The sequence below is a fragment of the Alligator mississippiensis genome, chromosome 7 (assembly GCF_030867095.1).
Source record: "Alligator mississippiensis isolate rAllMis1 chromosome 7, rAllMis1, whole genome shotgun sequence".
Lineage (NCBI taxonomy): Eukaryota > Metazoa > Chordata > Crocodylia > Alligatoridae > Alligator > Alligator mississippiensis.
The window spans coordinates 25,847,256-25,873,339 of record NC_081830.1 but is presented as its reverse complement, the minus strand read 5'-3'; the positions used below and the strand labels follow the sequence as shown (position 1 = coordinate 25,873,339).

The 26,084-nt window shown below is 40.4% G+C and overlaps 1 protein-coding gene across 6 annotated transcripts in view; it reads left to right on the top strand.

Moving 5' to 3' along the window:
* The window catches only part of SLC23A2 (solute carrier family 23 member 2), an 80,033-nt gene that overhangs the window by 38,063 nt on the left and 15,886 nt on the right, over positions 1 to 26,084 (top strand). For 4 of the 6 annotated variants that reach the window (XM_019482438.2, XM_014606435.3, XM_019482437.2 and 1 more), the window contains 6 exons: positions 3,225 to 3,323; positions 11,118 to 11,234; positions 12,987 to 13,144; positions 18,397 to 18,485; positions 20,324 to 20,394; positions 21,563 to 21,744. In XM_019482438.2, coding sequence (XP_019337983.1) covers positions 3,225 to 3,323; positions 11,118 to 11,234; positions 12,987 to 13,144; positions 18,397 to 18,485; positions 20,324 to 20,394; positions 21,563 to 21,744 — 716 coding nt within the window. Of the gene's footprint in view, positions 1 to 3,224; positions 3,324 to 10,882; positions 10,928 to 11,117; positions 11,235 to 12,986; positions 13,145 to 18,396; positions 18,486 to 20,323; positions 20,395 to 21,562; positions 21,745 to 26,084 lie in introns of those variants that run through there. The other 2 variants (XM_019482440.2, XM_019482439.2) reach the window with 2 other exon arrangements.

The following is a 26,084-nucleotide window of genomic DNA, read 5'->3' as shown; positions in this document are numbered from 1 at the left end:
TACCAATCTATATGCTAACACATGGCTACAGTTCAGGTTTGCGCTCAGTATTCTCTGTTAATTCTTCTTTTCAGCGTAATTCCGAAGTTCCTGCACAGACAAAACATCCGTTAGTTTTAACTTAGAATATGTCTTCTTGTTAATATGGCAAACCTGTGTGTTCAGCCCCAAATGCCACATGTCATGTTTGTTTGGGCCTGAAGGCAGATCATGGTGCTGTTCCATGCATCTAAAAGCATGTTTGTTAAAACATAAGTGTTGATTGCTAGATATTGTAATGGATATCTTATTTTGGTTTTAAAGTCTTTAAATTATTGTAAAATAAACCTCGTTCCTTTAAAATTAGATCATGTTCAGGCCAAGAAAAGGATTTGTGTGTGTGATTTTTCTAATCTTGCGTAACTGTTCTGACAAACCTTAGATCGTTTTAACCCAGAACCTCAGAAGAAATTCACTTTCCGAATCTTTGTGGGTTACAGTTGAATTGTTTGCCAGCTTGTCCACACAGTTGAGAAGTGAACTCCTCTTTCGTCTTCACAGGTTGAATTCTGTCTGCTGTTTCTAGCTAGAGTAAGGATTGGGTTCTCAGTGTTCAGTAATGTTTTCTCACCTGTGGAAACTGTTAACACAGAAGCTAAAATCTCCTGTGACTTCTTACCTAGTTGATTTTCAACTTAAAACATTAGGTTGTACTTAAAACATTCGGTTCAACTTAAAACATTAGGCTTCAAAGTAGCTATAAAATGGTGTTGGTTCACTTTTGCTTTACCAGTCCATGAGCAGAAGATGATAATGGTCTGAGGCAGTGCCTACTTGAACAAGCAAGCTGGATTATTATAGGATCCTCTGAAATGGCATGCATTTTTATCTGAGAAAATTTCCACTGAGGAGAAAAGGAGTTAACATGTCTTTTCAGCGTATGCAGTGCTGGTTAAAGTCCTGAAGCTGAATCAGTAAACAAGAAAAATTAATCAATTTTTGCCTGCAGTTCAACCAACCCTTCCTGTGCTCTTTTTTTTAAATGATTGCTTTGTTTCTAATCAAACCCCTGATTGATTGATTGCTAGAATCCCATAACCTGATAGTATCAGTTTGGAAAGTCTGTGGAGTTAAATATTAAATGAAAACATGGGGAGAAAGCGGAAATAGAATGGTCTTTATGGAGCCAAGTAACAAGTATAAAGATGAATTGATAAAGGGCCCTTTGGCTTAATCTTACTGTTCATAGGGCCTTAATAGTTTTCTTTTTGTGTTTCTATTTTGTCTTTCTAATTTGCAGATGTAGTATCAAACCCATAAGCTGGGGCATTTTTATGTGTTTATTTTTTTGCGGGACTGTTAGCAGCACTAGAAATGCTGAAAACTACGATTCATGTTGTATACATGTAATTTCAAGCATAAAGTAAGGATTGCTTTATTCAGAAACTCAATTGATTATCACAATATGCACTTAAGTTAAAGTAGTCTCCCGCTGCTTACATGCCTATAAAAAGAGCAGTGTTTTATATTATTCAGATAATTAGTATTTGTTCCATAACTAGAAGCCTGGAATTTAATAACAGATTGAAATACTTGGCATCCTGTTTCTGGTTTATTAAAGGTTTTAAGGAAAAAGCAAGTAATCCTCTACACAAGTCAGACTGGAAAATGTTTCCCATGCGCTTTGACATTTTATTGAATAAGCTATCTAAACGAGATGGATGGGGCTCAGGAAAATTCACACCATTGACTTCACAGTGGTATATTAAAATATTCCATAATGAAAGGAGACTTAATTTTCAAAGACTTACTTTGCTCCTCCTGAGGACTGTAGTCCAACTTAACCAATTTTTCCCTTTCCTTCTTTCGAGGAAGCCAGAAATTCTCTATATTCACTGAAGTTCAGCTAAAACTGTTTTTGAATTCATGATCACAGACCCTATTTAGTAAAACCTTCTCACGTTTAGCTACTGCATTACATAGGTTTGATGAGAGAGACTGATATTTAAGATAAATCTTCTCTTAGCAAAATAATTTGGTGGTATGTCACATACTTTGAGGATGTTCTTTTAAAAAATGGTGGTCATTGGTGCAACTATATTCACAGGGGTATGCAGTGAGGGATCTTGGTACAGTACCTTTTGTATATTGCTGTTCAGTGTACTCTTCCCTTTGAACAGAACTTTTTCTGTAGCACTTTTTTGTATATCCCCCTTCAGTTTTTTTTCTTGTGTAAACGAGCATTACAGCTGAGTTGTCCCATATGGCACAGAGATTCTGTACAGATAGGTGTCATGTTGTTGCATTTCTGGGTGAAATCCTGGCTTTGTTAACTTGAAATCTTGAAGCCAATAACTTTGCCAATGGGGTCATAATTTTATGAATCTATTTTATTGCATCCTAATGTGAAGTAGCTGGCGTAAAATTTTTAGTTTAAAAATGTATTTTTTAATATATTATGGAGAGTTAATGTCTTCCATAGAGAAAAATAGCAAATTAGTTCCCGTCCTTATTGCTTTTCAGTATTGTCTCTGCTATTTTCTGTCCCCAGTGCTAACTTGATAACTCTGCACATGTTATCTTTGTTCTGCTGTGGAAGATTAATAGTAAGCGCTGTATTGATTGCAGTTTGGGCTTCAGTTTGCACATGAACTTCAAATGACTAGGACTTGATATCCTTGATAGTGGAAGAGGGGCCCTTTTTTATACACTTGCACACTGTTCACAGGTTAAGAAAAATAAATAATTCCAGTAACAAAAGTGGAGGCACTGTAAGGGGTTTTAACAGAATATTGCAGCAGTCTCCACATACCTTTACACTGAGACAAAAGGATATTTAAAAGCAGGAGACTTGAACTTGGATTTTTTTCTTTTTTGTTGTTAATCATCAACTGATGAGGGTTGAAATGTGAGTGTGACTGACTGTGTTTATCTGTGTTCTCATTGGTTTTGGAAACTTTCTTTGATTCACTGCTTCTCCTTGTCCCCATATCCTATGGTATAATCCTAACTACAGTTTGGGTATAAGCGAACAGTAATCTTAATGCCATAATCACATTTTATTATCCAGGATAATGTAGAGCCTATTTAAATTCTACAATGCTCATTGCTTGGTATTTTGTTCTGAAGTTGATTTAATTCTTAATGTTGATATTTTCAGCATTGCTTGACATCAAACAGGGCTGCGCAGAAATCTTCATCTTTACCAAGCTAAAATAGTTGTGTGGGGGTTTTTTCTTTTTAAGGTTGTGATAAACGGTGGAGCAACATCCAGCGGTGATCAGGATACGGAGGACACAGAGCTCATGGCAATCTACACCACAGAAAATGGCATAGCTGAAAAGGTACATATGTAGAATTTAAATATGTTATACAGCTAGTACTGCTGTGCTCTTCGGACAGACTCCCATCTGTTGTTTCTCTGTCTCATGGTGTTGTCATTAGTTCTCATGATGGTAGTGCTGAAGTACATTGACTTGGATTAACTTGGGAGTTCACCTTCATGTGGAGTCAGACCCTAGGTTATGGGAATTCAGAAGCTGAGGTGCAAACATTTAGGATGCTAAAGTGCGCAGACAGCTTTCTTAATGCCTAATATGCTGTTCTTAGTAGCTTTCAACAATTTTTGGCCTTTTTATGTGATCTGTACCTCCAGAAATTTGTATCCTCTCATACAGCTCTTCTGTTTTGAAAGCATTTAGGACTGATAAAATGGATTGGCTCAAAGAAAAGGAAACAGAAGACCATAGGCTTTTCCCCTCTGTGCAAAGCCCAAGTTCCTGTGGGTCTTGAGGTTACAAGATCTTGATGCCAGTAAACTACAGAGCTGCAGCAGAAGCAGTCCCTTGTTGCATGCAACCAGACTAAACTGGAACAGTATCTGCAACCCTTGTGCTTTTTCTGAAGTGCATTTTGGCAAGCGAGGTGGAATGGTTGAATGTCTACCAAAGAGGAATTTAAAGGGACTGGTTGTACATAGAGTCTATTTTTTTGCCTAGTTTCTATATGCAAAGCTATGCTAATTCCAGTAGGTTGGATTCCTTAGCTGTGCTCTCAAATTGAGGACATGGGTAATTTTGAATATCTACATGAGTCTGTGGTAAGGTAACGACGCTTCTGATTATTGATGAAAGGTATTCAGACACTTTTGGGACATGGCAGTTTTGGGCCATAATTTCATTTTCTTTCTTTCTAGAATGTTGTGGAAATGAGAATTATAGGAGAGAAATGCTTTCCAACATATATCTCCATATTAAGGCTGTAGTGACGTGTCATCCTTTTCACGTTTCTCACATGGCCAAGTGTCTGATCCTTCCTCTGAGTAGAGGACATTTTTATTATTTTCTCAAAGCATTATGAGTAAGGTTGAGGTCCTTCATATGGCCCATTAATGTTTTCTGCTAGTAGACTATTAACTGTTCAGACAGACTCCCATCAAAAGGACACCGATCGGCTTGGTTTTGATTTTCCAGCATTTATCTAAATTGTCTCATCTCACTATCTGCTTCTTGTCTGTCTCTGTCAAAGAATGTACAGATAAGAGGTCTTCCAGTCAAATGAGCTCTGAGTTAGGCTTTGTCTAAACAAACTTTTGCTCTAATTTAACTTGAATAGCTCAGACTGATTACATTAAACCAGTATGAGTCTTTGCTGATTCTGTTACTTTGGACTATAAACAGTTGATTTCAGTTCATCATATGTATATTTCGCATAAATTCAAATTATAGTTCAGGAAGCCTGCATTAAGTTCAAGACAGTGCATCAGCACAGCTGCTTGTTCCAATGTAATGATATCTCTTTAAAATTGCACCTTTAGATTAAAACCTTCTCATCTTTAACCAGCTAAATACTTGGCTCACATGTGGAGCATGGCAGTAACTATAATAACTAGCCAGGAGCTTGAAGAGATGATAATGATTTTCTTTTGCTCTTCCAGGAAAGAAAGAAATATGTTGGGCAAATCACTCTTTTAATCGATTAAGGGAAGTTGATGACATTCACATAACAGGCTTTCTTGAACTTGCTCCTTGCATTAGGGATGCACATCACCATACCATCCATATACAATGTAATGATCGCGCTATGCTTCCATGAGAGGGAGAAGTGGTGGGCAATAGCAACCTTTACACTGTCCATGCTGTCAAGCATGCCACAAAGTTGGGTGCTGCTTGTCAAGTGGCCCATGAGAGTAGCAGCTCAGTTCTGAGCTTGTAGATGATCCTAACAAACTTCTGCAGTACCCATACAGATTCAGTTCCATACCTTGAAGATTACTTGAGCTGGTTATGTTAAAGGTGTTAGATTATATCTACTTGGGTCATGTGGATAGTGGATGGTATGGTCGTGTTTGGGTGAATTGGTTCTGTCAGGAACTGAGTTGAAAGATTGATCAGGTTTTTTGTTCTGGTAGACATGCTTTGAGAGAGATGCTCATTTATTTATAAGGACTTAAATATTCTACACAGTTTGCATAGGGTAGTTTGTGCAGAAGAAACATTAAGAATGTATCACACACAACATCACACTCTTTGAGTAAGTTCCCCAGTGTTTATTCAGCTGCACAACATGAATTTCTAATATGGGTGAGATCTTCCCATTCATGGTTAATGGTGTTATTTCCCTGCCCGCCCCCTCCAGAAAGCCATGAGTTGGATAGCACAGGATGATGAGCAACAATTCAGTAAACATGATATTCCAGCAAAATGATTAATAAGATGATGGCAAATATTAGCAGTTTTTTCTATTTTCTTTTTATAAAAGGACCCTACAAACACGGATGGTGTTGTCACTGTCTGTCCTTTGAAGTTGTTTTGCTGGTGATAGGGGAGACTTTCAAAGCCATAAGTGGGAGTTTGACATCCACATCCAAGTGACTTCCTTTAAAATCTTGGCCTCTTCCTCAGGTTTACCACTGCCTATTTTTAACCTAAATTTGAAACGGGACTTGCAGCCTTATATCACGATCAGTGTTGGATTTGAAATGTGCTTTTTTTTATTAGGAAGGCCATAATTAACGTTTTTGGAAAGGTGCTTTGTTAACTATTAGGGGCGTATCTGAGGTAGTTAGACAGAGCTGTGTAGATCTGCTTCTGTAACACTACTTGGTTTGCTCTTTAAAGTTCTGAGGTGTCATAGTAATAGCTTTGAAAGGCTAATAGCTTACCAGTATCATTTTGAATTGCAATCTATTTCAGAAGGATGTTATCTTTGCTGACAAAAACATCTAAAACACCAGCCCCCCGAAAGACCTAGGGATTTGGATATAGAAAATCTGGTGGCTTTCTGCTGTGGAGGCTGAGTTAATTAAGAAGAGTGTCGCTGTGATTCTTGTCATTCCTCCTATCACTTAAGTTGGTTAATAGCGTAACTCGTTAAACTCCCGTTTTAAATATGGTTCAGTAAAGAGGTATTTTGACACCTGACAAGTTGCAGGTTTTACCTGATGTTGATACTGGATGCTATAGACCATGGCCGAAGTGAAGTCTACCTGTGGTAGCAGTTAAAACCTGATAAACAGATTTATCAAAAATTGACAATTGAATTGCACAACTAGATTAGAGGTCTTCAGATTTCAAAGCATGTATTTATCTGTCTTAATTATATTTTTATCTCTCCTCCATGGTTCTCATGTGTTGCCCCTTCTTACTCAGTTTGAAGCCAAGATAATCATGTGTAGCAACGATAATATTACACTTGACATTCATTGTTCAGCTAGCCCTGTGCTGTTCTGGATATTTTTCTGAATTTTGTACTGTGCACAAGCAGGTTTTCTCAATAATATGTTACTTGGCCTATAAAAACTTTATTCACTAAAGCCTACTCAAATTTAGACTATTTAGTATGACTTGAAACCCACAAACTAAAAGGAAAGGACTTTATCAATTATCCATTTACTGTTAGAAGCAACTGTTGCCATATACAATATCCTGTATTGTAAGCATATATTGTATTCATCACCTTAGCAGTAACATCTGTATAAATCCTGGTGGTTTTTGTCTTTTTTTCCATTCCTCGGCATCACTAATTAAGAACAAACAAAGGCACACTAAAAATTGCTTAGCAATGATGACTACAACTTGCATAATCTGAGCAGAGTAACTATATACACACTAGTCGGTTAATAGTCTGTATATAGGACCTTTAAATTAATTGACACATGTTGGCTTAAGTACTAGCCTATTAGCAAGAGTAAAAATGAACTGGGGTGACCCTCCAATATGAACGGTTGTGAATTGCCTAGCATATAATTGACATACTTGTTGTCATATTATTTAAACTACTTTTAATGCATGTTACTACATTTCTTGTGTTTGTTTATCTTTTCCTTTGGGGTCCCTTCTACTTTAATTATTTTATTTTAATAGCTCATGGTACTTGCATCTAGATAGTTTACATTGTGTATTTCCTCTTCTTTTTTGTCATGTTTGCCTCCTTTTGTTCCTGCTTTGCTCTCTGTAGGTCTGCACTCTGTTTCCTCTTCTCTTCTGTTTTTTTTCTGTTGGTTTCATTTCCTTTGCCCCAAAAAGCTGTTTTTCAGTAACTTGTTTAATCAGTCTCTCATTCCACCACTCTACTGCATTGACTTGTATTAAACTCCTCGTGTTGGACTTGAAAAACTTAGCAAGTACTGATCAGGCAGGAGACTTAATCAGTGGACTATACCCACCAGAGAAGCCAAGCTCCACATGGACTGGCTCCTGGATCCCTACTAGCATGCTCTCTTTGCACTTAGTCTAAGGCTTCAGCTTTCATAGCCATCACCTGGTAGAGGTGTGAGGTTCCCTGTTTTCTCCTCCTTCAAGACCTCTTGTCTGTGACAAGGTGATAGAGCTGTGTCCTACAAATACAGCTGTGCTCCACAGTCCTACTCTGCCTTCCAAGCCCTACTTTCTTCTCAGTGGCGTGTTCAATGAGTCAATAAATAGATCACGGGGCCTGCCTGCAATTACTCATTGTTCTTCCTGTCTTGGGCGGCCGGAGCCGACCAGAGGATTGCTAATTTAATCGGACATCAGGCGGGCCGGCGATGGAGAGGCGAGACAGCTTATTGGTTTTAAAAGATTGCTTTTACTTACGCCACGTGGAATGGCAGCGCAGGCCTCGAGGTAGCTTGCTTGCGTTGTCACGGATAGCAAAAACGAGTTACGAGTTAACGAGTTTACGAACGAAAAGGAACCTGCAGGAAACGGGGGGGGTACGTCAAGGACCCGGTGATGGGGAGATATTGGTGGGTGATCGGTCCGCCAAGTTTCCTCGATCACGCTACAGAGTTCTCCGTAGTTACTCTGCCGCGTGCTCAGAGGTCTCCGACTTGGGTGGAAGTTGCATGAACTTTTATATGTCCGGAGTGGCCAATAACGGACTGCTAGGTAGGAATAACTAATGAGGCGGAACATGACCAAATTTGGGGTAATGGCTCTGTGCGGTCTATTGTGACATGGACACCTATTTGATTTGGTTCTGACACTTCCAAACAGCAGGATGTGACCATTTAAGTGCCACCCACAGAATCCTAAATACCACCAGCAGAATTAAGGAGTCAGGTGATTTTCACCAGGCCACTGCTTAGCAAAGAGCCAAGGAGCAGCAAAGATGTTGGCTCGCTGCAGATTTAGGACGATAACAATTGTATTGTTTTCCCTTGTTGCATATTAGATAGGGCTTTACACTAATTGTGGGTCTAGCCCATTCACTTTCTGTAAGAATGAAAGCTTAGGTTATGTAAAAGTTGATGATATATGCCCTTGGACAACTTCATGCGTCATGTACTCATGACTGAGTGGATTTCTCAAGCCCAGTGACTCAGCTGTTATTTGCAGACAAAACCAGACAGGATTATAACGATAGTTGAAGACTCCTTCAAAAATAAAATAATCTCGGCAAGTATGCCAAGTATGAATTTAGAGGATGGGAAATATTTTTGGTTTACTAGGGATATAGAATGATTAAGACTTGTACTTGTCACAAAAGATATTGGATCAGATAAAATGCTGCAAGTTTTCTGATCACTCTGCTTAGACTTAGACACAAAAGCCTGTGTGAGCGAACCCATGGCACATAGATCTCTGAAATGGTAATTTGGGACAAACCACTTGGAGCTTTTAATGTATAGTATATGCTATGTCACCTACCCTTGCTTGACCTCTTATGGTTTGCCACTTAGTAAATCTAAAGTGCTTGTCTCCGTTGTGTTTTCATAATGGAGTGTCTGTTGCACAGCAGCTATCCTGCTGTAAAAACGCACCATGTTTTCATCAGTGAAAACATCACCTTAATGGTGCTGCTGGTCTGTCAACTGGAAGAAAGAAGGAACTGTTCTTCCTCGGTGACCCTAAGCTGTGCCTTTTGCTTTAATAGAACAGAAGTGCTCACTTGAACAATTGCTTTGAGCTGGCCTCTAGGCTAGTCGTATCGTTTTACTCGATCCGTACCTCTGAAGTCTCCATTCTTCCACAGGCTGGTGTGCAACTTCCCTGAGAAGTGAAAATGTGGCCCGAGCAGTTGTGTGTTCTACTAAATCACCCTGGTGTGTAAAGCCAATGTCATGGATCAGTTGATTCCTATAAGCTGTTAGAGGGTAAATTAAATGGTGTTTATTTAAGAGTCATACTTGGATGCATTGCAGTAAAAGTGAAAAGGGGAGAACGCTTAACCTGAAGTCACGAGTCTGGCAGAGTTCCCAACTTGGTTGTAGGCTTCCTCACATGAGTTTGTTCAGTTCAAATGGGAACTGGGGCAAGGTAGTAGTTGCATAAGTTATCATCCAGGGCTTAAAATGATAGAAATCAAATTTCTTCCTCCTGCTGTTGGCACTGAAAAGCACCAAGGTGTTTTGTTCTCAGCTTTAAGTCTCCTGTGTGGAAACTAATCTTTTACGCTATTTACTAAGAAGTATTTTGAAAACAACTGTGTTGCTTTTGGAAACTTTGCAGAGTATGTGGGCAGGCTGGAAGATATGTCAAGACATGTAGTTCAGTGTTCAGTCATTTGCCCACCTTCTCCAAACTAGGACATATTTGAGTATGTAGGCCAGATCTGGATCTCAATTATTATGTAAATCCAGAGTAATTTGGTTGGGCTGTGGTAAATCTACCACTGAGTTGCTCTGATATAACTATATCAGTATGTTTTTCATTAAGCATGTAGGAGGCATGACTTATGAGAAAAGGCTGAAAAAACTAGGGTTGTTTAGCCTGCAGAAGAGAAGACTGGGGGGGGGGATTTGATAACAGTCTTCAAATACCTAAAGAGTGATTATAGAGAGGAGGAAGATGAGCTTTTCTCTGTGGCTGTAGGGGACAGGACTAGACTCAATGGCCTCAAGCTGTAGCCGGGGAAATTAAAGCTGGAGATTAGAATGAGCTTTGACTATGAAGGTGTCTGAGCATTGGAACAAGCTACCTAGAGAAATTGTGGAATCTCCATCCTTGGAGGTTTTTGAGAGTAGATTAAACAAATGTTTGGATGGGTTGGGGTGACTCTGCCTTGAGCAAGGAGCTGGACTAGTTGGTCTTGTGAGGTCACTTTCACCCTACTTTACTAAGATCCTGTGGGGTAAAAAGCAAAAATCTGGTAGATAAAAATGGGTTGAGACAACTCAAAGCAGGCGTAGGAAGTAATTATTATAACGAGGAACTCCCTTGTCCTCAGTTAAGATCTATTATGTAAGTAAAACCATTTTACGTTGAAACGTCCGTTGTTGACTGTTTTTCTACGTACTCATTTTTCACACTCGTTTTTTACATGTATATACACAAACAAGTCTATCATGATAATCTCCGTTTGCTTTGGTGTAATTTGCTGCCAGACCAGTTATATCACAAGTGAACAATTATACTATGTCAGTATGAATAGGCAGGGCATAGGTTATGAGAGAGATTGAGAGAACATCTTTTATACACAGATGCAGTAGCTGTAGAGCTGAGGATATCAATTGGTCATCTCAAAGGTATGATTTGTTTTTTAAGATGTAATGAGCATTAATGTTGTTTGGGGAATAAAACAGCCGTCGTTTTCTGAGCCCCTTTTAAGTAGCCTAACATTTCCGGTTTAGTTTATTCTTCTGTAATATTAACTGCAGCTGTCTTTTTTTTTTTTTTTCTTAATTCTTTTTCTTCCCCCCTCTTTCAATTTGACAGAGCTCTCTGGCAGAGACGTTGGACAGCAGTGGAAGTTTAGATGCACAGAGAACTGACATGATATACACAATTGAGGATGTTCCCCCTTGGTACCTCTGCATATTCTTAGGGTTACAGGTATATTTCAAGATGTTGGGAATTTTTTCTTCGGTTTTGTTTACAATCTTAAAAAAAAAAAATCTATATATAGATTCATAGTTGTTAGGGTCAGAAGGGACCTCAGTAGTTCACCGAGTCTGACCCCCTGCTCTGGGCAGGAAAGAGCGCTGGGGTCAGGTGACCCCAGCTAGATTAATTTAATAAATTTAATATTAATTTAATTTCATAGAGTGAATATGATAAAGATGATGAGTAGTTGCTTATAATTTGCCTTCGAGGTTTTGTGTCCCTCTGAATTATTAAAGGTAGCTGGGAAGCTTGAAGCCCAATCTTACTCCATTTCCTTGAGTGTAATGTGGCAATGGACTGGGAGTAAAGCAGAACAGATAACGTGTTAATGCTGGAGACTTCGGAAACCATTGGGAGTTTCTCTAAATACCTGCATCTGTTCAGTTTCTCCTTCAATACTGCCCAATTTTCATTCTTATTTTTAAGTGCAAGTAAGCCTTTCATGGCAGGGTATTCATCCTGTTGTTTCCTACCCTCCATTTCCCTTCTCACTATACTGATATTCCAGGTCAGCTATTGCATTTGAGGAATTTCAGAAGATTCATTTAAGAAATAACTACTTGGGCTGCTATGTAATGCTTGTCATTTTATTTAACTAAGTGTTAAAAATCATTCATTGATAGAACAAGTCATCTCTTGAATTCAGGTAAGGGGAAAGCAGTGAGGGATGCAGTACAGGTGCTAAAATCTCTTTAAAGTGTTAATTCTGGGAATGACTAGCAAGTTCAGTGGCAGCTCTATCATTGGAAAGATGTTGAGATATGAAAAAGAGCACCTGTAGCCTGCTGAAATTGCTGGACATCTTTTAGGCTTTTTAATATAGTGTACTTTTGCTAGTTAGTACAGCCTAATGGATAGCAAAAATTGCTGGATTGTCATACCAACTGTGTCGTGGACTTGATAAGAGGTTGGATGAGTCCTTGTCAGTTATATCTTTCCAAACGGGTAATAAAACCTCTGATGAAACCCTGAGCTCACATTCACAAAAGCTTTCTCTCTCTGTATGTCTTAGTTTGTCCACAAGGTGCACTTCTACCCTGCCTTGTTCCTGACTTCAGGCAAAAACAGCTAACTCCGTCTCTCTGCTAATAAAACCTCTCCCACAGGAATGTTGAGCTTTTGTTTAAAAGTACTTTGAGATCCTCAAACAAATTACTCCGTAGAAAAGTAAAAGCATCTACTTTTACTTTGGCATTTATTCAAGTTCAGCCAACTCCACAGGAATTCTTCTAGCTGTTTTTTTGAGAGGGGTGGGGTTTTTTGAATTTTTTTTTTAAACAAACCTAAACAGGGTACTCTTCTTATTAAACTACTTGGCTCCAAGCAGAATAAATCCATGATTGCCCAGTTTTCAGCAGTTAAGATCCTATCTACGATATCATATTCTTGCTCAAGAACTTCTTAAATGTATTCTAAATTCATGTGTAAGCAGACACTTTTTCACATGTTGAAAGGTGGAGAGAGTGATATGTTTGTTTAAATCTCTAACCTGCTTCAGCTTGGTTATCTAGATACTCTAGATACTCGCTTGTCAGGAATGAGAACAGTAACCAGTTAGCAATGTAATTTATTGTCCAGAAGTAGGAATCCAGGAGTAGCTGGCTAGAATTAGCTGAACACACGAGAAAACATAGTGATTTGTTTACACTTTTTATGTACTTTTAGGTGTATTAATGAAGCATGCCTTCTTCCTCTTCACAGCACTACCTGACATGTTTTAGTGGAACCATAGCAGTACCCTTTTTGCTAGCCGATGCCATGTGTGTTGGGTTTGACCAGTGGGCTACCAGCCAACTGATTGGGACCATTTTCTTCTGTGTGGGAATCACTACTTTATTACAAACAACTTTTGGGTGCAGGTGAGATCAGAACTCTCTCTTTTTTTTTTTTGTTACTGTTGTTGTTAAGATGTTGGTTGTCATGATACATATCTGTAAATGTATGTAACTTTGTCAGGATGAGGACAAAATACCAGGTAATGGTTCAAATGCAAGATGACTAGGGAATACACCTGTCATCCTAACTGGGAAAAGTTTCACAACAAAGTGGCTGTAAAGACAGCAAGGCTACATACTGGACACGTGGAAGGCACCAGGCAGAGCAAGAAAAAGACAGGAGAGAAAAGATGGAGAAGCTCTGAAAAAAAAATCACACCTCCCTGTGTAAAGGGTGATTCTTTAGCACACTTGTACTAGGAACCGAAATAATTTCCAGTTATTTTCAAAGGTGGAAGCTGTGCTGCTTCTGTCATGTTCTGATATGACAGTTTTAGTAATATGATTGGTAAAGTGTGGTGAGATAGTAGGATCTCTGGATTTCAACATGTATAGACTAATATGCCAGTGTACGTCTCTGCCACTTCAGGAGCCTAGAGGGAAAGAAGTGGGTGAACTCCATAGTTAATCCTGTAGTTGGAATGAAGGGTGAGATGCAGATAAAGACATTTCTGTTCTTTCAGGATTCTTGACTTTGGGTACTTCAATTATGAAGTGATTCACAATATAACAGCCAATAAGAAAAGGGAAAGGTGACTTGGTCCCTGACCTTAGTTTCTGCCACTAACCTACATATTTCAGTAGATTCTGTGTATGGAGGCGAGAAACAATGTTTATATTTCTTAGCTGCCCAAAGCTGCTGATACCATTTGCCTGGGATGGAGCATCACCGTTAAACTAGCTTGCTGGGGTTCTAACTCCTTTTAGTCTGCAGTTTTAATAAGCTCTATCAAAGACTAACTGGCTTTCATGGATGTGCTGTTTCCCAAAACAGAGGAAATTACTAGGAGTCAGCTTTAAAATATCAAATTAGTTAAAACTGTACATGGAGTACTGCAGAAAGGCTTTCAAAGAAACATTTGCTTAAACTTTTGACCCTGTATCTGAAAAGGAAAGGATGGAGGAAACTCACAAGGTTATTGCTGCATTCTTTCAAATGTAGCCAAGGAAAAAGTCTAGAAGAAAGATGCTCATTGTATTAGCATGTTCCATTATTATGAGTTTTGCTCTTCAAACATCTCTTCTTTCAGTCCAAAAATGATACAAGATGAAATCGGACAGAAAGCGGACAACATAGTCCAAATATAAAAGATTTACTCGAGAAACAGAATCCATGGGTGGAGGAGACGTACTCAGCAGGGCGAGGAAGGCAAGCCCTTTAAACAAATCCTTTAGAATAGCAAGGGAAGATGATCAGCTCAGAAAACCCAACCCTTTTCAGACAGTCGAGGTTTCCTGAATTGACATTTTCAAGCCTTGAGAAGGCATACAGCTAATGTGTTTTCTCATTTCCCTTCCATCTCCTTAGAAAACATTTTTATTCTTTTCCGCCCCTTAGTTTTCTTGAAAGCTGCTTTGATATTTCATTCATCAACTGCAAACTACAGAAAGGTGTAGATGACACATTTAGAAAGAAGAGTAAAAAATGTGCCATTTTATTTATTTTTTCCTCAGAAGATTTTTTTCCTGGCAGATGTTTATCAGGTTCTGTCCTGCGGGTTTTATTTCTTACTTGTTTTGTTTTGTATCCCCATTGACTGACTCACTTGTTACACTTAGTCAAAATATACCAAATCTTAAAATATACCTACTCCTAGCTATCAGCAGCAGCTTATGAAGGAGACAGGAGAATAGTAAAACATGGAAGACTCCTCATTGTCTTCATTCTAATCCCGGTTAAACTCCAACAGAGATGCTCAGTTTATAGCCACTCCAGTGCTTTTCACAAACGTTGCTGAATTCCTGATCTTGCACCTTTATTCACACCTTCATTTACAGTCAAGGAACAGCTTGCATACATTGCAGACCAATAGTTTGGGTTAACTTCAGAAGTATTTATTAAACTTCCTAAGAGTCACCATCCTGCCTTGCTGAAATTCTCTAAGTGTTGTGGGTCTGGGCTGTTTTGTTTTTCTATTTGCTTGTCTTATTCTTGGGTACTCTGTGAAGGACACTTGTCTAAAAAAACACTTTTGTGCTTGAGGTTAAAACAAAGTGGCATGTGCATGCAGAGAAGTTTTTAGTGGCTGAGCATCTAGTAACTGATAGCACATGATTTCTGTCAGTTATATTTGGGTGAGACTTGAATACAGCCACTGTATTCTACATGCAGTTCTTAAAGGTTTACTGGCAATCCTGTCAACTGAGAAGTATTTAGCAAGTAAAGCCATTATGATTTCAAAATGTCAAATTCCACTGCTTTAAACGTCCTTTAGAAATGGATTTAACTTGGCATCTAGAGTCATTTGTAGTTAATCTGGAATCCATACTAATTTTAGGAATTGAAGCTATTGAATAAAGTATGCATTAATTCAAAAGGTTGGATGGGATCCAAAGTAACCATTATGATCTGGTAGGTTAAATCTGTATGAGAAACGTACCTCTGTGTGTTAGGTTTTCTGACAGTCCCGTTACCATAACGTCAGAGCATAGTTGCATTTAAAATAATTAATTTATTTCTAAAACAGCTCTTTAATTGCATGCAAAAGGTCTGCGTTGAATAGAGTTGCTGCCAAAATCTCAGTGAGCTAGGAAATTCAGAGTTGATGTCAAAACTATCTCAGGCCTGTTTTAGGTTTGGTTAATGCATGCACTTAATGCATTTGTGTGGTCTTAATTATGTACGTGGTTGGCTGTTTTGCAATATAGTACCTTCAGGGCATAGTTTCAGCACTAATGTCAAGGCTGTGATGCAAATCAGGTAAATTTTAAGACATGCAACAATGTCTTTAAATAAAAGCTGGGATTATACTGATTTCTTCCTTATGATCCTCTCCCTTTCCCCCTCCAACAGCATCTTTAAGGTATTTAGTATTTTTCAGGGGGCTTTAGTATGCACTGTTTGTCCAGTGAACATCAAAGGGATAAGGTAAATTTTTCACTCATAGCTACTACCATTTCCTCTCATCAAAAGTAATGTTTAGCTTTTTGCCCAAAGAAGAAGCCCACATAGGAAATATTAGCCAATATTTAAAGGACAGTGTGAGCAAGGTATTTATAGATGCCCCATGCACTGCATGTACTTACACTTTCATGCAATTGGGTTTTCTCAGTTCTCAGTGGAAGTGGAGCACCTTCTGTGAGAGAAGACCTTACTTGTCATAATTGACTTCTGAACTCACTTCCTGACTGCAAATTCGCACATGTAGACTTCATAGCACGTGTTTCATCTCCCCTCTTTTCCCTGAACCCCCGTGTCTTGATTTCATTCTGCCTGGCACCTCTTCACCTCCCGTCACTGAGGTGCATTGCCTCTAGGTTGTGGAGCCTTTCATGTTTCTGCTCCCACAGCTTTTCTTTCTGCTGTTCAGCACTGTTCATTAGGGATGTGCAAAACAGACCCTATTTGATTCAGATTCAGCCCAAATCAGGGACAGTCATTTGATTAGTTGATTCAGATCACTGTCCCTGATTCGATTCGGCCAAACCCAAATCTGAAGATTCGATGCTGATTCAGAGAATCAGCGATTCGGACATAGACGCAGCTTTAAAAGTTTTTTTTTTTGTTTTTTTTTTGTTTTTTTTTTTTCTTGTATACATTGAGGTACCGGTGTGGCTCGTGAACCCTGCAATGCTGGGGCGCATGGAGCGTCCCACGGGGGGGGGGGCCTCCACATGCTCAGCGGCAAACCTGGAAGTGGACCAGAAGTAGTTCTGGTCCACTTTCGGGTCCGCTGGGGAGCACCCTGGGTGCGCCCGCGCCCCCCCCCACACGCACTCCCCCAGCTCGGCAATCAGCCACAGGAGAACCCTGGGTAGCCCTCCCCCCAGACCCAGGAGGCACTAGTCGCCGAGCTGGGGGGCACCGAGGGGCCCCCAGCATGCTCCCGGTAGACCCAGTAGTGGACCGGAAGTGCTTCTGGTCCACTTCTGGGTCTCCTTGGGGGAGCCCCCCCACTCCTGTGGGATGCTCCATCTGCCCCAGCAGCGCAGCATTCACAAGCCATCTGGTACCTAGAGGTATGTAGAAAAAACATTTAAAGCTGTGTCTATGTCTGAATCTTTCCAAATCTCTCCAAATAAATTCGAAGAGATTAAAGGGTCCTCTGATTCTATTTGGATTCAGAGATTTGGCCACTGAATAGGGCAGAATCTCTGCCAAATCGAATCAGGGACCAAAGCTTTGCACAGCCCTACTGGTTCATGCTGTTTAACTGAGCCTGCTAGGTTTGCGTTTTCCCTGGACTATTGCTTCTGCGGGTATCAGGATTTTTCATTGTGGCTGTAAAAGCAGCCATGAAGTAGGAACAGTAGCCAACGCCTGACTTGAACTGTAAGTACCCAGTGTGCCAAGGTTCAGTATCGGCTGTTGAAAAGGGCTGTGTGATTTTTTTTTGATTTTTTTTTTCCTCTCGCTCTGCCTGCACCCCTTCAAAACCTGTGTTTAAAAGAACAGTTTAAATGCTGCTTTTTTAGCTGTGTATCTTAATGTGTCCGACAGCTCTGCACACTGCAGCTTGTAGAATAAATACAGGATTATGACTGTTTGTGAAAGTACTCTGTGTGTTCAAAACAGCTTTGTTCAAAGGGTTGTCCTAAAATTATTGCAGGTTTCAAATTTTACTGCATATACTCGCATGGAATGGCTTATCAGTTCTTATCTATGTAATTATTTATGCATTTGCTTAATGACCAATTTATGAATCCAGGTCATGCAGTTAAGGTGAGTTATTCTTCTTGGAGATTGCATAAGCAACTTGCCTCTCTCAGGAAAATTTTTTAAACAGTTCAGATACTGTAATTCTGCATGGTGGGCACCTAAGCAAGCAAACTCACGGTGTTTTATACCCTTTGTGCCCTGCTGCTTTTCCCATGGAGCAGGGTTTGTTGGACCAGCATACAGTAGCTCTGTCCCAGATAGCATACTGACTGTTTCTTTTCATTTGTTTTAGTCTGTGATCTCTTACAGCTCTTTGTGATGGTTGGTGAGCTACAATTTGCCTTTCTGCTCCTTTTATAAAAGAAATGTCTAATTCAAGAATCTAGTAACCACCAAAAAAAAAGGTTAATAAGTTAAGGGAAGGTTAACTGACAACTACAGGAAGAATATCTATGGGCTAAATGTTATGAAATAACAAATTATGACAGTCTCCATCTTATCTTTATATTTCCTTCAGGTTACCCTTATTTCAAGCCAGTGCTTTCGCTTTCTTAGCACCTGCCCGAGCTATTCTCTCTTTGGAGAAGTGGAAATGTAATAACACAGGTAAATGCAAGTTATGTATGGTAGTTTTGTCCTAACGTGTCAATAAGTGATCCATGTTACCCAGAATGAAGCATCTGATTTGTTGCTAACATATCCCTTGATGCATCAGTGACCACTCTCTCTGAGTGGAGACTAGGAATAACATACCTTAGTTCATGACGTTTAAACTTTGAAAGAAATGAGCAACCATTTTTAAAGTGTATTAAGAACAGGGGAAATCCTCGGTATTGAACAGAAATGACAAAATACTTAATGATGCAGAAAAGATAGAAGGACTTGGTATATATTTTATTCCTTATTCAGAAAGAAGCAGGATGAGGAGGTAGTTTGTCTTCCATTAGGGGCTAGGAAGAATGTTAAGCAGCACCTGCAAGAGATGGGCAGTTCTGTACTGCTCCCACCTGGGTGCTGTAAGAGATGACTGCAGAACTCACCGATGTCAATATTCACTGAAGTCATTGATGGCTGGACAAGTTCTAATGTTGGGACAGTGTTTAAAGAGAATGAGCAGGATAAGTCCCTAATTACCTGGCCAATTAGTCTGTCGTTAATCCTAGGCAAGATATGGCAAAAACAGATGCATGGTTCACTTAAAAATAATGAAAGGATAGAGATAAAATTAATGTCCATGAGAGCTTTTCTGTGGAAAATGTAAAAAAAACCAAAAACCCCTCAGTTCACCAGCCTATGCATTACATTGATTAAGAATGGGCTAACTGGCAGACCTTTGAAGTAGGCACTTTGTTTTATTCCTCTCTCTGCATAATCAGCAGGGAACTGAAGTACTCAGCCTGGGTGGCTTATACCTCATGTACCATTGCCGGTTAAAAATAAATAAATATATAAAATAAAAGAATCAGGCCACATTAGGCCTTGCACCATTTCTGTGCCAACTCCAGTGTCTTGAGTGTTTTTAGTGCCAGTTCATAGTCACATTTTAGATGAAGAATGTGTTTTAAACTTCACTGTCTGGGCTGTCTTGAAATGTGTTTCAGTTAAAAGACTGGCATGAAAGTAATTTCAGTGCTCTTAATTCACTTTGTGCCGAATTCTGTTGTATTTCCCATATTCTCTTCACTTTCCCTCCTTGCCCTTTTATGTAATATTAGGAGAAAGCTATCAAATATGTAAATATGCTTGTGAAGTAAAGTTGCTAGTGCAGGAAAACAGGCCATAGATGTTAGAAAATTTAACCCAACAAGGTGCCAGGGGTGGTAAGCCATATAAGAGGTGCATCTTGGCAGTTTATATGGCTGCTGAATATATTCCCAGATTGATTTATCCATAGTGCCCTGTTAACAGCCAACCTGTACGTAACCTGCTATAGCTTATTGCTATGTTGATTATCAAGTAAGCTATTGGTTAATAAAAGTTACTGTGTCTAGTAATGTTGGTCGTCTTCAGTTTGTGTTTGGAAATAACCATTGTCTGCTTCTAACTCTCAAAACAGGAGTTCCTTAGTGTTCCCCGAGTTAGCTGAATTTTAAACAGTTTGGGACTGTTTGAGATGCGTTATGCAGTCAAGTAATTCTCACTATGAAAACTTTCCCATTCAGTTCTTTGCTAGAATAAAGAGAGTCCTCCTTGGACACTTTCCACTCTGGTAAGGTGGGCTGAGTTAGTGGCTAGCCTTTGGGAATTGCACGTTTTATAGGAAGAAGCAATTGTGTGGGTTCGACACAGGAAATTTCTTACTTTGAGAGTAAGTAGTTGTCAACAGGGAATGTTTGAAAACATAAAAAATTGCTAATGTGTTAAGTTAGATTTTACTTTGCTCAGTAATAACAAACCAAAGTGTGGCGTGGCAATGAAAAACATTTATTTTTTGTTTTTATAAGCAATAGCGGTTACTAATGGAACAGCAGAGCTGCTTCACACCGAGCATATCTGGTATCCCAGGATACGAGAGGTAACGTGGAATTGACCTTTCACTATTGATCATCCCATTTCAGTCGAGAATTCTTATCCAAGCGTCTTCATATTCTTGCTTTTCTTTTAAGTTGATCATTTCTTCTTCCGCTATCATTCGATTTGGATATTTCCCTTTATTCGCTTCATGCAAATACGAGTATTTCCAACTTGTTTGTTCATTGCTGAAAACCAAATGCAATGAGTTAGTTACCACATTCAAAATTATATCCAGTCAAATACACGAGAGGCTAGTATTCTGCTGCTTTTATCATTTTGCAATTTGTGCTCACCTGTAAGTGTTAAACAAGGCATTAGCTGCTATCAAATGACTTGCCTACTCTTGTTGAGTAATTCAGTAGGCTGCTTCCTACAGAAAATGTCCTGCTGTTTAGAAACCTCGCTAAAAAGAGATTTTCTAAAGTTGGATGCAGTTCTGATAGGGCATTGATTCTCCCAAGAGACTTGCTGAGTGTCCAAGCCCTTCTCCACTCCCACCATTTAAGTGTGAACTTCCTCATCCTTTACAGAGTCTCAGATGAGTGCTGAGCCCAGGCATCACACTATCAAGTGATAGATAGCGTAGTCCAAATCAAGGCGTGTCTCATGGAATTTATCTCCCATCCCGTTGCTTTGGGCTGCAAACTTTCTTAATTAAAAACAACCCCTCTCTCTTCCCCATGTTCAAACCATAGCTCCATCCTGCCAAGAGCCCTGCAGCCAAGAGGGCTGACAGTCTCCTGAGACCACAACGCTGCTCTATACCAGCTTCTAAGGAGCACTTGTGAACAATGCAGCATACACTGCCCCTAGGAGCTAAGAGCATCACCTCCGTGGCGCCACCAGCCCTTGCCGGTTCGATCTGAGAGCTTAAAGGTTAGCCTGGAACCCAGGTCTCCTGTATGACAGTGTGATGTGCTATCCACACAACTACCAGACTGGCCCACTGGTCTGTTGTGTAATAGTTTTGTGCAGAAAAACATAAGTGTTATGCTTAAGCAATAAGTCACTTAATCATAATGAGCTGTTGTATGACAAAAACAATTGGCTGTCTTCTTCTTTGTCACTGAATTCTTTAATTGCAGTTTATAATCCAGAGCAGAAAAAAGAAATGTTTTGTATCCTCAGTGGCATTAAACTCTGTCTTTTCCTATTCTCTGTGTGTTCAGATTCAAGGTGCTATTATCATGTCCTCCTTGATAGAAGTGGTGATTGGTTTCCTTGGGCTTCCTGGAGCTCTGCTGAGATATATTGGACCTCTGACCATTACACCGACGGTGGCCCTCATTGGTCTCTCTGGTTTCCAGGCAGCTGGGGAAAGAGCAGGCAAACACTGGGGTATAGCTATGTTGTAAGTACCCGTGGGTATTGTTGACTTTAACTGACTGTTACTGCTTTGGTGCAATTCATGGACCCTCTAAAGAAAAAAACAGTTTTAAAAAAGGAGTTACACTGCAAACATTCAATTTGCAACTTCTTTTGAACAGCCTGTCATTGTTATTTGGTGGTGTGGGCACAAACCTACTGTGTGAAGAGACGCATTATATTGTTCATTGTGATCTCTCATCCCTTGATAAGGGTGAACTGGCCTGCATACTACTCTCTGCTGTAGTTTCCTACACATGTTGAGAGCTTTTTCCAAAGACAAAGAACAAACCACACTTTTTTGTTCAGTCACTGCCCTGTTTGCATTCTATTTATTGCATACATAGTTTCATAGTAGCTAGGGTCAGGAGGGACCTGAACAGATCATCTAGCCTGACCCCCTGCCATAGGCAGGAATGAATGCTGGGTTCACAAGACCACAGACAGGTGATCATCCAACCTCCTCTTGAATATGCCCAACGTAAGGGTGAGGACCACTTCCCTGGGAAGTTGGTTCCAGATTTTAGCCACCCTGACTGTAAAATATTGCCTTCTGATCTCCAACCTAAACCTATTCTCCGTCAGTTTATGACCATTGTTCCTCGTCACCCCAGGTGGTGCTGGGGAGAAAAGAGCTCTGCCTATTTGCTGTTGATCCCCCTTGATGAGCTTGTAGGCAGCCACCAGGTCCCCCCCTCAGCCGCCTCTTGCTGAGGCTGAACAGGTTCTGGTCCTTCAGTCTCTCCTCTTAGGGCCTGTCCTGCTGCCCCTCTCACCAAGCGGGTGGCCCTCCTCTGAACCCTCTCCAGGCTGGCCACATCCCTTTTGAAGTGCGGCACCCAGTATTGAATGCAGTACTCCAACTGTGGCCTGACCAAAGTCGCATAGAAGGGGAGTATCACCTCTCTGGACCGGCTTGAGATGCACCTTTGGATGCATGACAAGGTATGGCTGACTTTGCTGGCTGCGGTCTGGCATTGGCGGCTCATGTTCATCTTGGAGTCAGTAATGACTCCGAGATCCCTTTCCGCCTCTGTGCTTTCAAGAAGGGAACTCCCCAGCCTGTATGTATGCTGTGGATTCCTTCTCCCAAGGTGCAGCACCCTGCATTTGTCTACGTTGAACCCCATCCTATTCTCATCTGCCCACTTTTGTAGTCTGTCTAAATCTAGTTGCAGCCTCTCTCTCCCTTCAAGTGTGTCCACCTCGCCCCACATCTTAGTGTCATCAGCAAACTTGGACAGCGAGCGTGCTTTCCACCCCCTCGTCCAAGTCGCTGATGAAGTTGTTAAACAGTGCGGGCCTGAGGACCGAGCCCTGGGGTACCCCACTGCTCGCATCTCGCCAGATTGAGTGCGACCCGTCCACCACTACTCTCTGGGTGCACCCCATCAGCCAATTTTTTACCCATCCAACTGTGCAGGCATCAGTGAGGATTGATGAGGATGGGGTGAGAGGCAGTGTCAAAGACCTTCTTAAAGTCTAGAAAGACTATGTCCACAGCGACACCATCATCCAAGGATTTAGTTACTTGGTCATAAAAGGCAATCAGGTTGGTCTGGCAGGACCTGCCTTTGGTGAAGCCATGCTGATTGCCCCTGAGCATGATCTCCCCTGCAGGCCCCCCACAGATATGCTCCTTGATGATCCTCTCCAAGAGCTTCCCGAGCACCGAGGTGAGGCTTACAGGCCTATAATCACTTGGGTACTCCTTCCTCCCCTTCTTAAAAATAGGGACCACGTTAGCCAGTTTCCAACCCCCCAGCACCTGGCCAGATGACCACGAATGCTCATACAGCTGGGCCAAAGGCTCCGCGATGACCCCTGCCAGCTCCCTCAACACCCTTGGGTGGAGGGCATCTGGACCTGCAGATTTAAAAATGTCTAGCCCTTCCAGAAGATCCTGAACTACATCTGCACTGACTAAAGGCTTGATAGAGCTATCCCCAAGATTGTCCCTACCTCTGGTAGGTGGGATATCCTGGTCCCTGTTCAGGAAAACAGAGGCAAAGAAACTGTTAAAAATATCAGCTTTCTTGTCTGGCATGGCCACCAGATTACCGTTTGTGTCTTGCAGGGGCCCTATATTGCCTGGTGCCCTCTTCTTGCTCCCATTGTACTTGAAAAAGGACTTTCTGCTGTCCTTAATCCTGGACGTTAGCCTGAGTTCCATCTCTGCCTTGGCCTTCCTAATAGCCCTCCTACACTCCCGGGCCGAGGAGGAGTACTCCTCCTTGGTGATAGTTCCTCCCTTCCACTGGTTGTATGCCTCCCTTTTAGTTATAGGTTGATATTTAGTATCAGTCACTGAGGAAATACCTTGCTTTTCAGACTTATTACTGTCTTCTGCTCTTTATTTCTACATTCTTCTTTGACTTAGTAAGTCTCCTTTCTTTTTTGTGTTTTAATTTGTACAGCAAGTCTCAAATTGACTGAGGTCTTTGCTGCAGCTCTTTACCTCTTCCTATTGCTGTCAGTGAACAGAAATGAAATAGTTAATTTTAATAGCACCAAAATCTAACAATGTTACTTCAACATGATAGGTGAGATCAGTGAGGTCATCAAAGTGCTGGTACTGCTGAGTCAGTGCTGTCATTGCAGTGTTGTTTTCCTGCATTGGGATCAGTTTGTCCTTGGGTTACAAAGGTAATCCTCTATTAGGGTTAGGTACTTAGTTGTTTTTAAACTAGTGAAAGCTTTTTGCAAAAAAACCCCAAAAACCTAAAATGTCAGTCAGACTGCTTGAACACCCCACACTGAATGTTTCCGGTCTGCAAGCCTGCTTGCTGGACTTACTTCAGTCGTTATGAATTCCTAGATGGGATTGGACAATTATCTAGTCTAGTACCTTGAGAACATGTTAGGAAAAATAAAAATTCCCTTGTGTGTTTGCTCAAGCAGCTGACACTCTGGATATGAGAGGGGGAATTAATTCCTTATTTCAAACAGTCCAGGCTCTGAAGGAGGAGACTTGTTTGCTCTACTCTGACCTTAGTTTTTCATAACTGTTTATCATCTCCTGACTCTCATTGCTATAGAGCCTTACTTAATCACTTGTTAAAGAATTACACAATGACTTGTTGATCAAGTTTTACCGTGTAGTCTGTATAAACTTGAATAGCACAATTAAGCTGCCTCTGACTTGTGATTTCCAAGGCCTCTTACCCTCCAAATGCAACAGTACCTCTAATTATCCTGGATAGATAGGCTTCTTTGGACTGTTTCGAAGACTTAAGTGGTTTTTATGGGCCAGATCTGTGCACTGGCTTACTGATTAAGTAAAAATAATAAGTCCCTGGTCACTCCTGGAGTTTAGGAAAGAGAACATTGGTAGTCCTGCCTGAAATACCTTCTGCTGGCCAGCTGAATGCTTCCCTGTCCTTTGACAGAATAGATTTTCAGAATTTTTGTACTACTGATGCATAACTAGACTGGAACTGTCATCTGAGTGTGAAAGAACTTCTTTGACTGGATTTTGGGCAAGATCTGTTGATGTAAATGCCAAAAACAAGTGAGTAGATAAGGTCGAGCAATAGGCTTGATGGGATGGAAGTAAGATGGGGAAAGATGGGTTTTTGTTTTTGTTTTGTCTTGTTTTGTTTTGTTTTGTTTTTACAGGGTAGTCTGCCAAAAGAGTGATGGAAGCCCCAATGGTCAGGATGCTTAAAATAAGTTTGGGCAAAGCACTGTTGTAGGAAGAAATGTGCGCTGGCCCTTGGGTGGATGGATGTACTAGAATTAGCGCAGACCAAGAACTGCTTAGTCTGCCTGTCCAGTACTTGGGATATGTAAAGAATTATGTGTATGATTAATATATTAGAGGGGTCACGTAGATTTTTGTTTAAATTTCAAATGTTACTTCTGCGTAGTTTCTCTTTTCATTAGAAAGAAAGCCGTGATGCCAAGTAAACAACTTGACTTGCTATCTAAAAAAATTTGGGCTACTCTTAAACCAAACTACTAGAGCTTTGTTAAACGTGGCATGGAAACCTGGAATTTAAGTTGTGGTTTTGCAAATGAGAAAAATTAATCCACTTGAGGATAGTGTTTAAGCTTTATATACTCGGTTGGGTACATTTTTGTTGATGTTTTGATGCACTGCATAAATATATCCAAAATGATGGAAAATGCCTCTATAGCCAATTCAGTGTAAAGAACACTAGCTGACTTGCAAAACAAGTCACATGTAGGATTACTTCAGTGTGCTGCAAAGAAAGGCATTGCTGCCTTGTGATACAGAGATGGGCCTGTTTTTCACAATATTTTTAAATTTCCCTAGCAGTTTACTATAACCTCTGTTACAGAAGCAACAGAATGATGTGACTT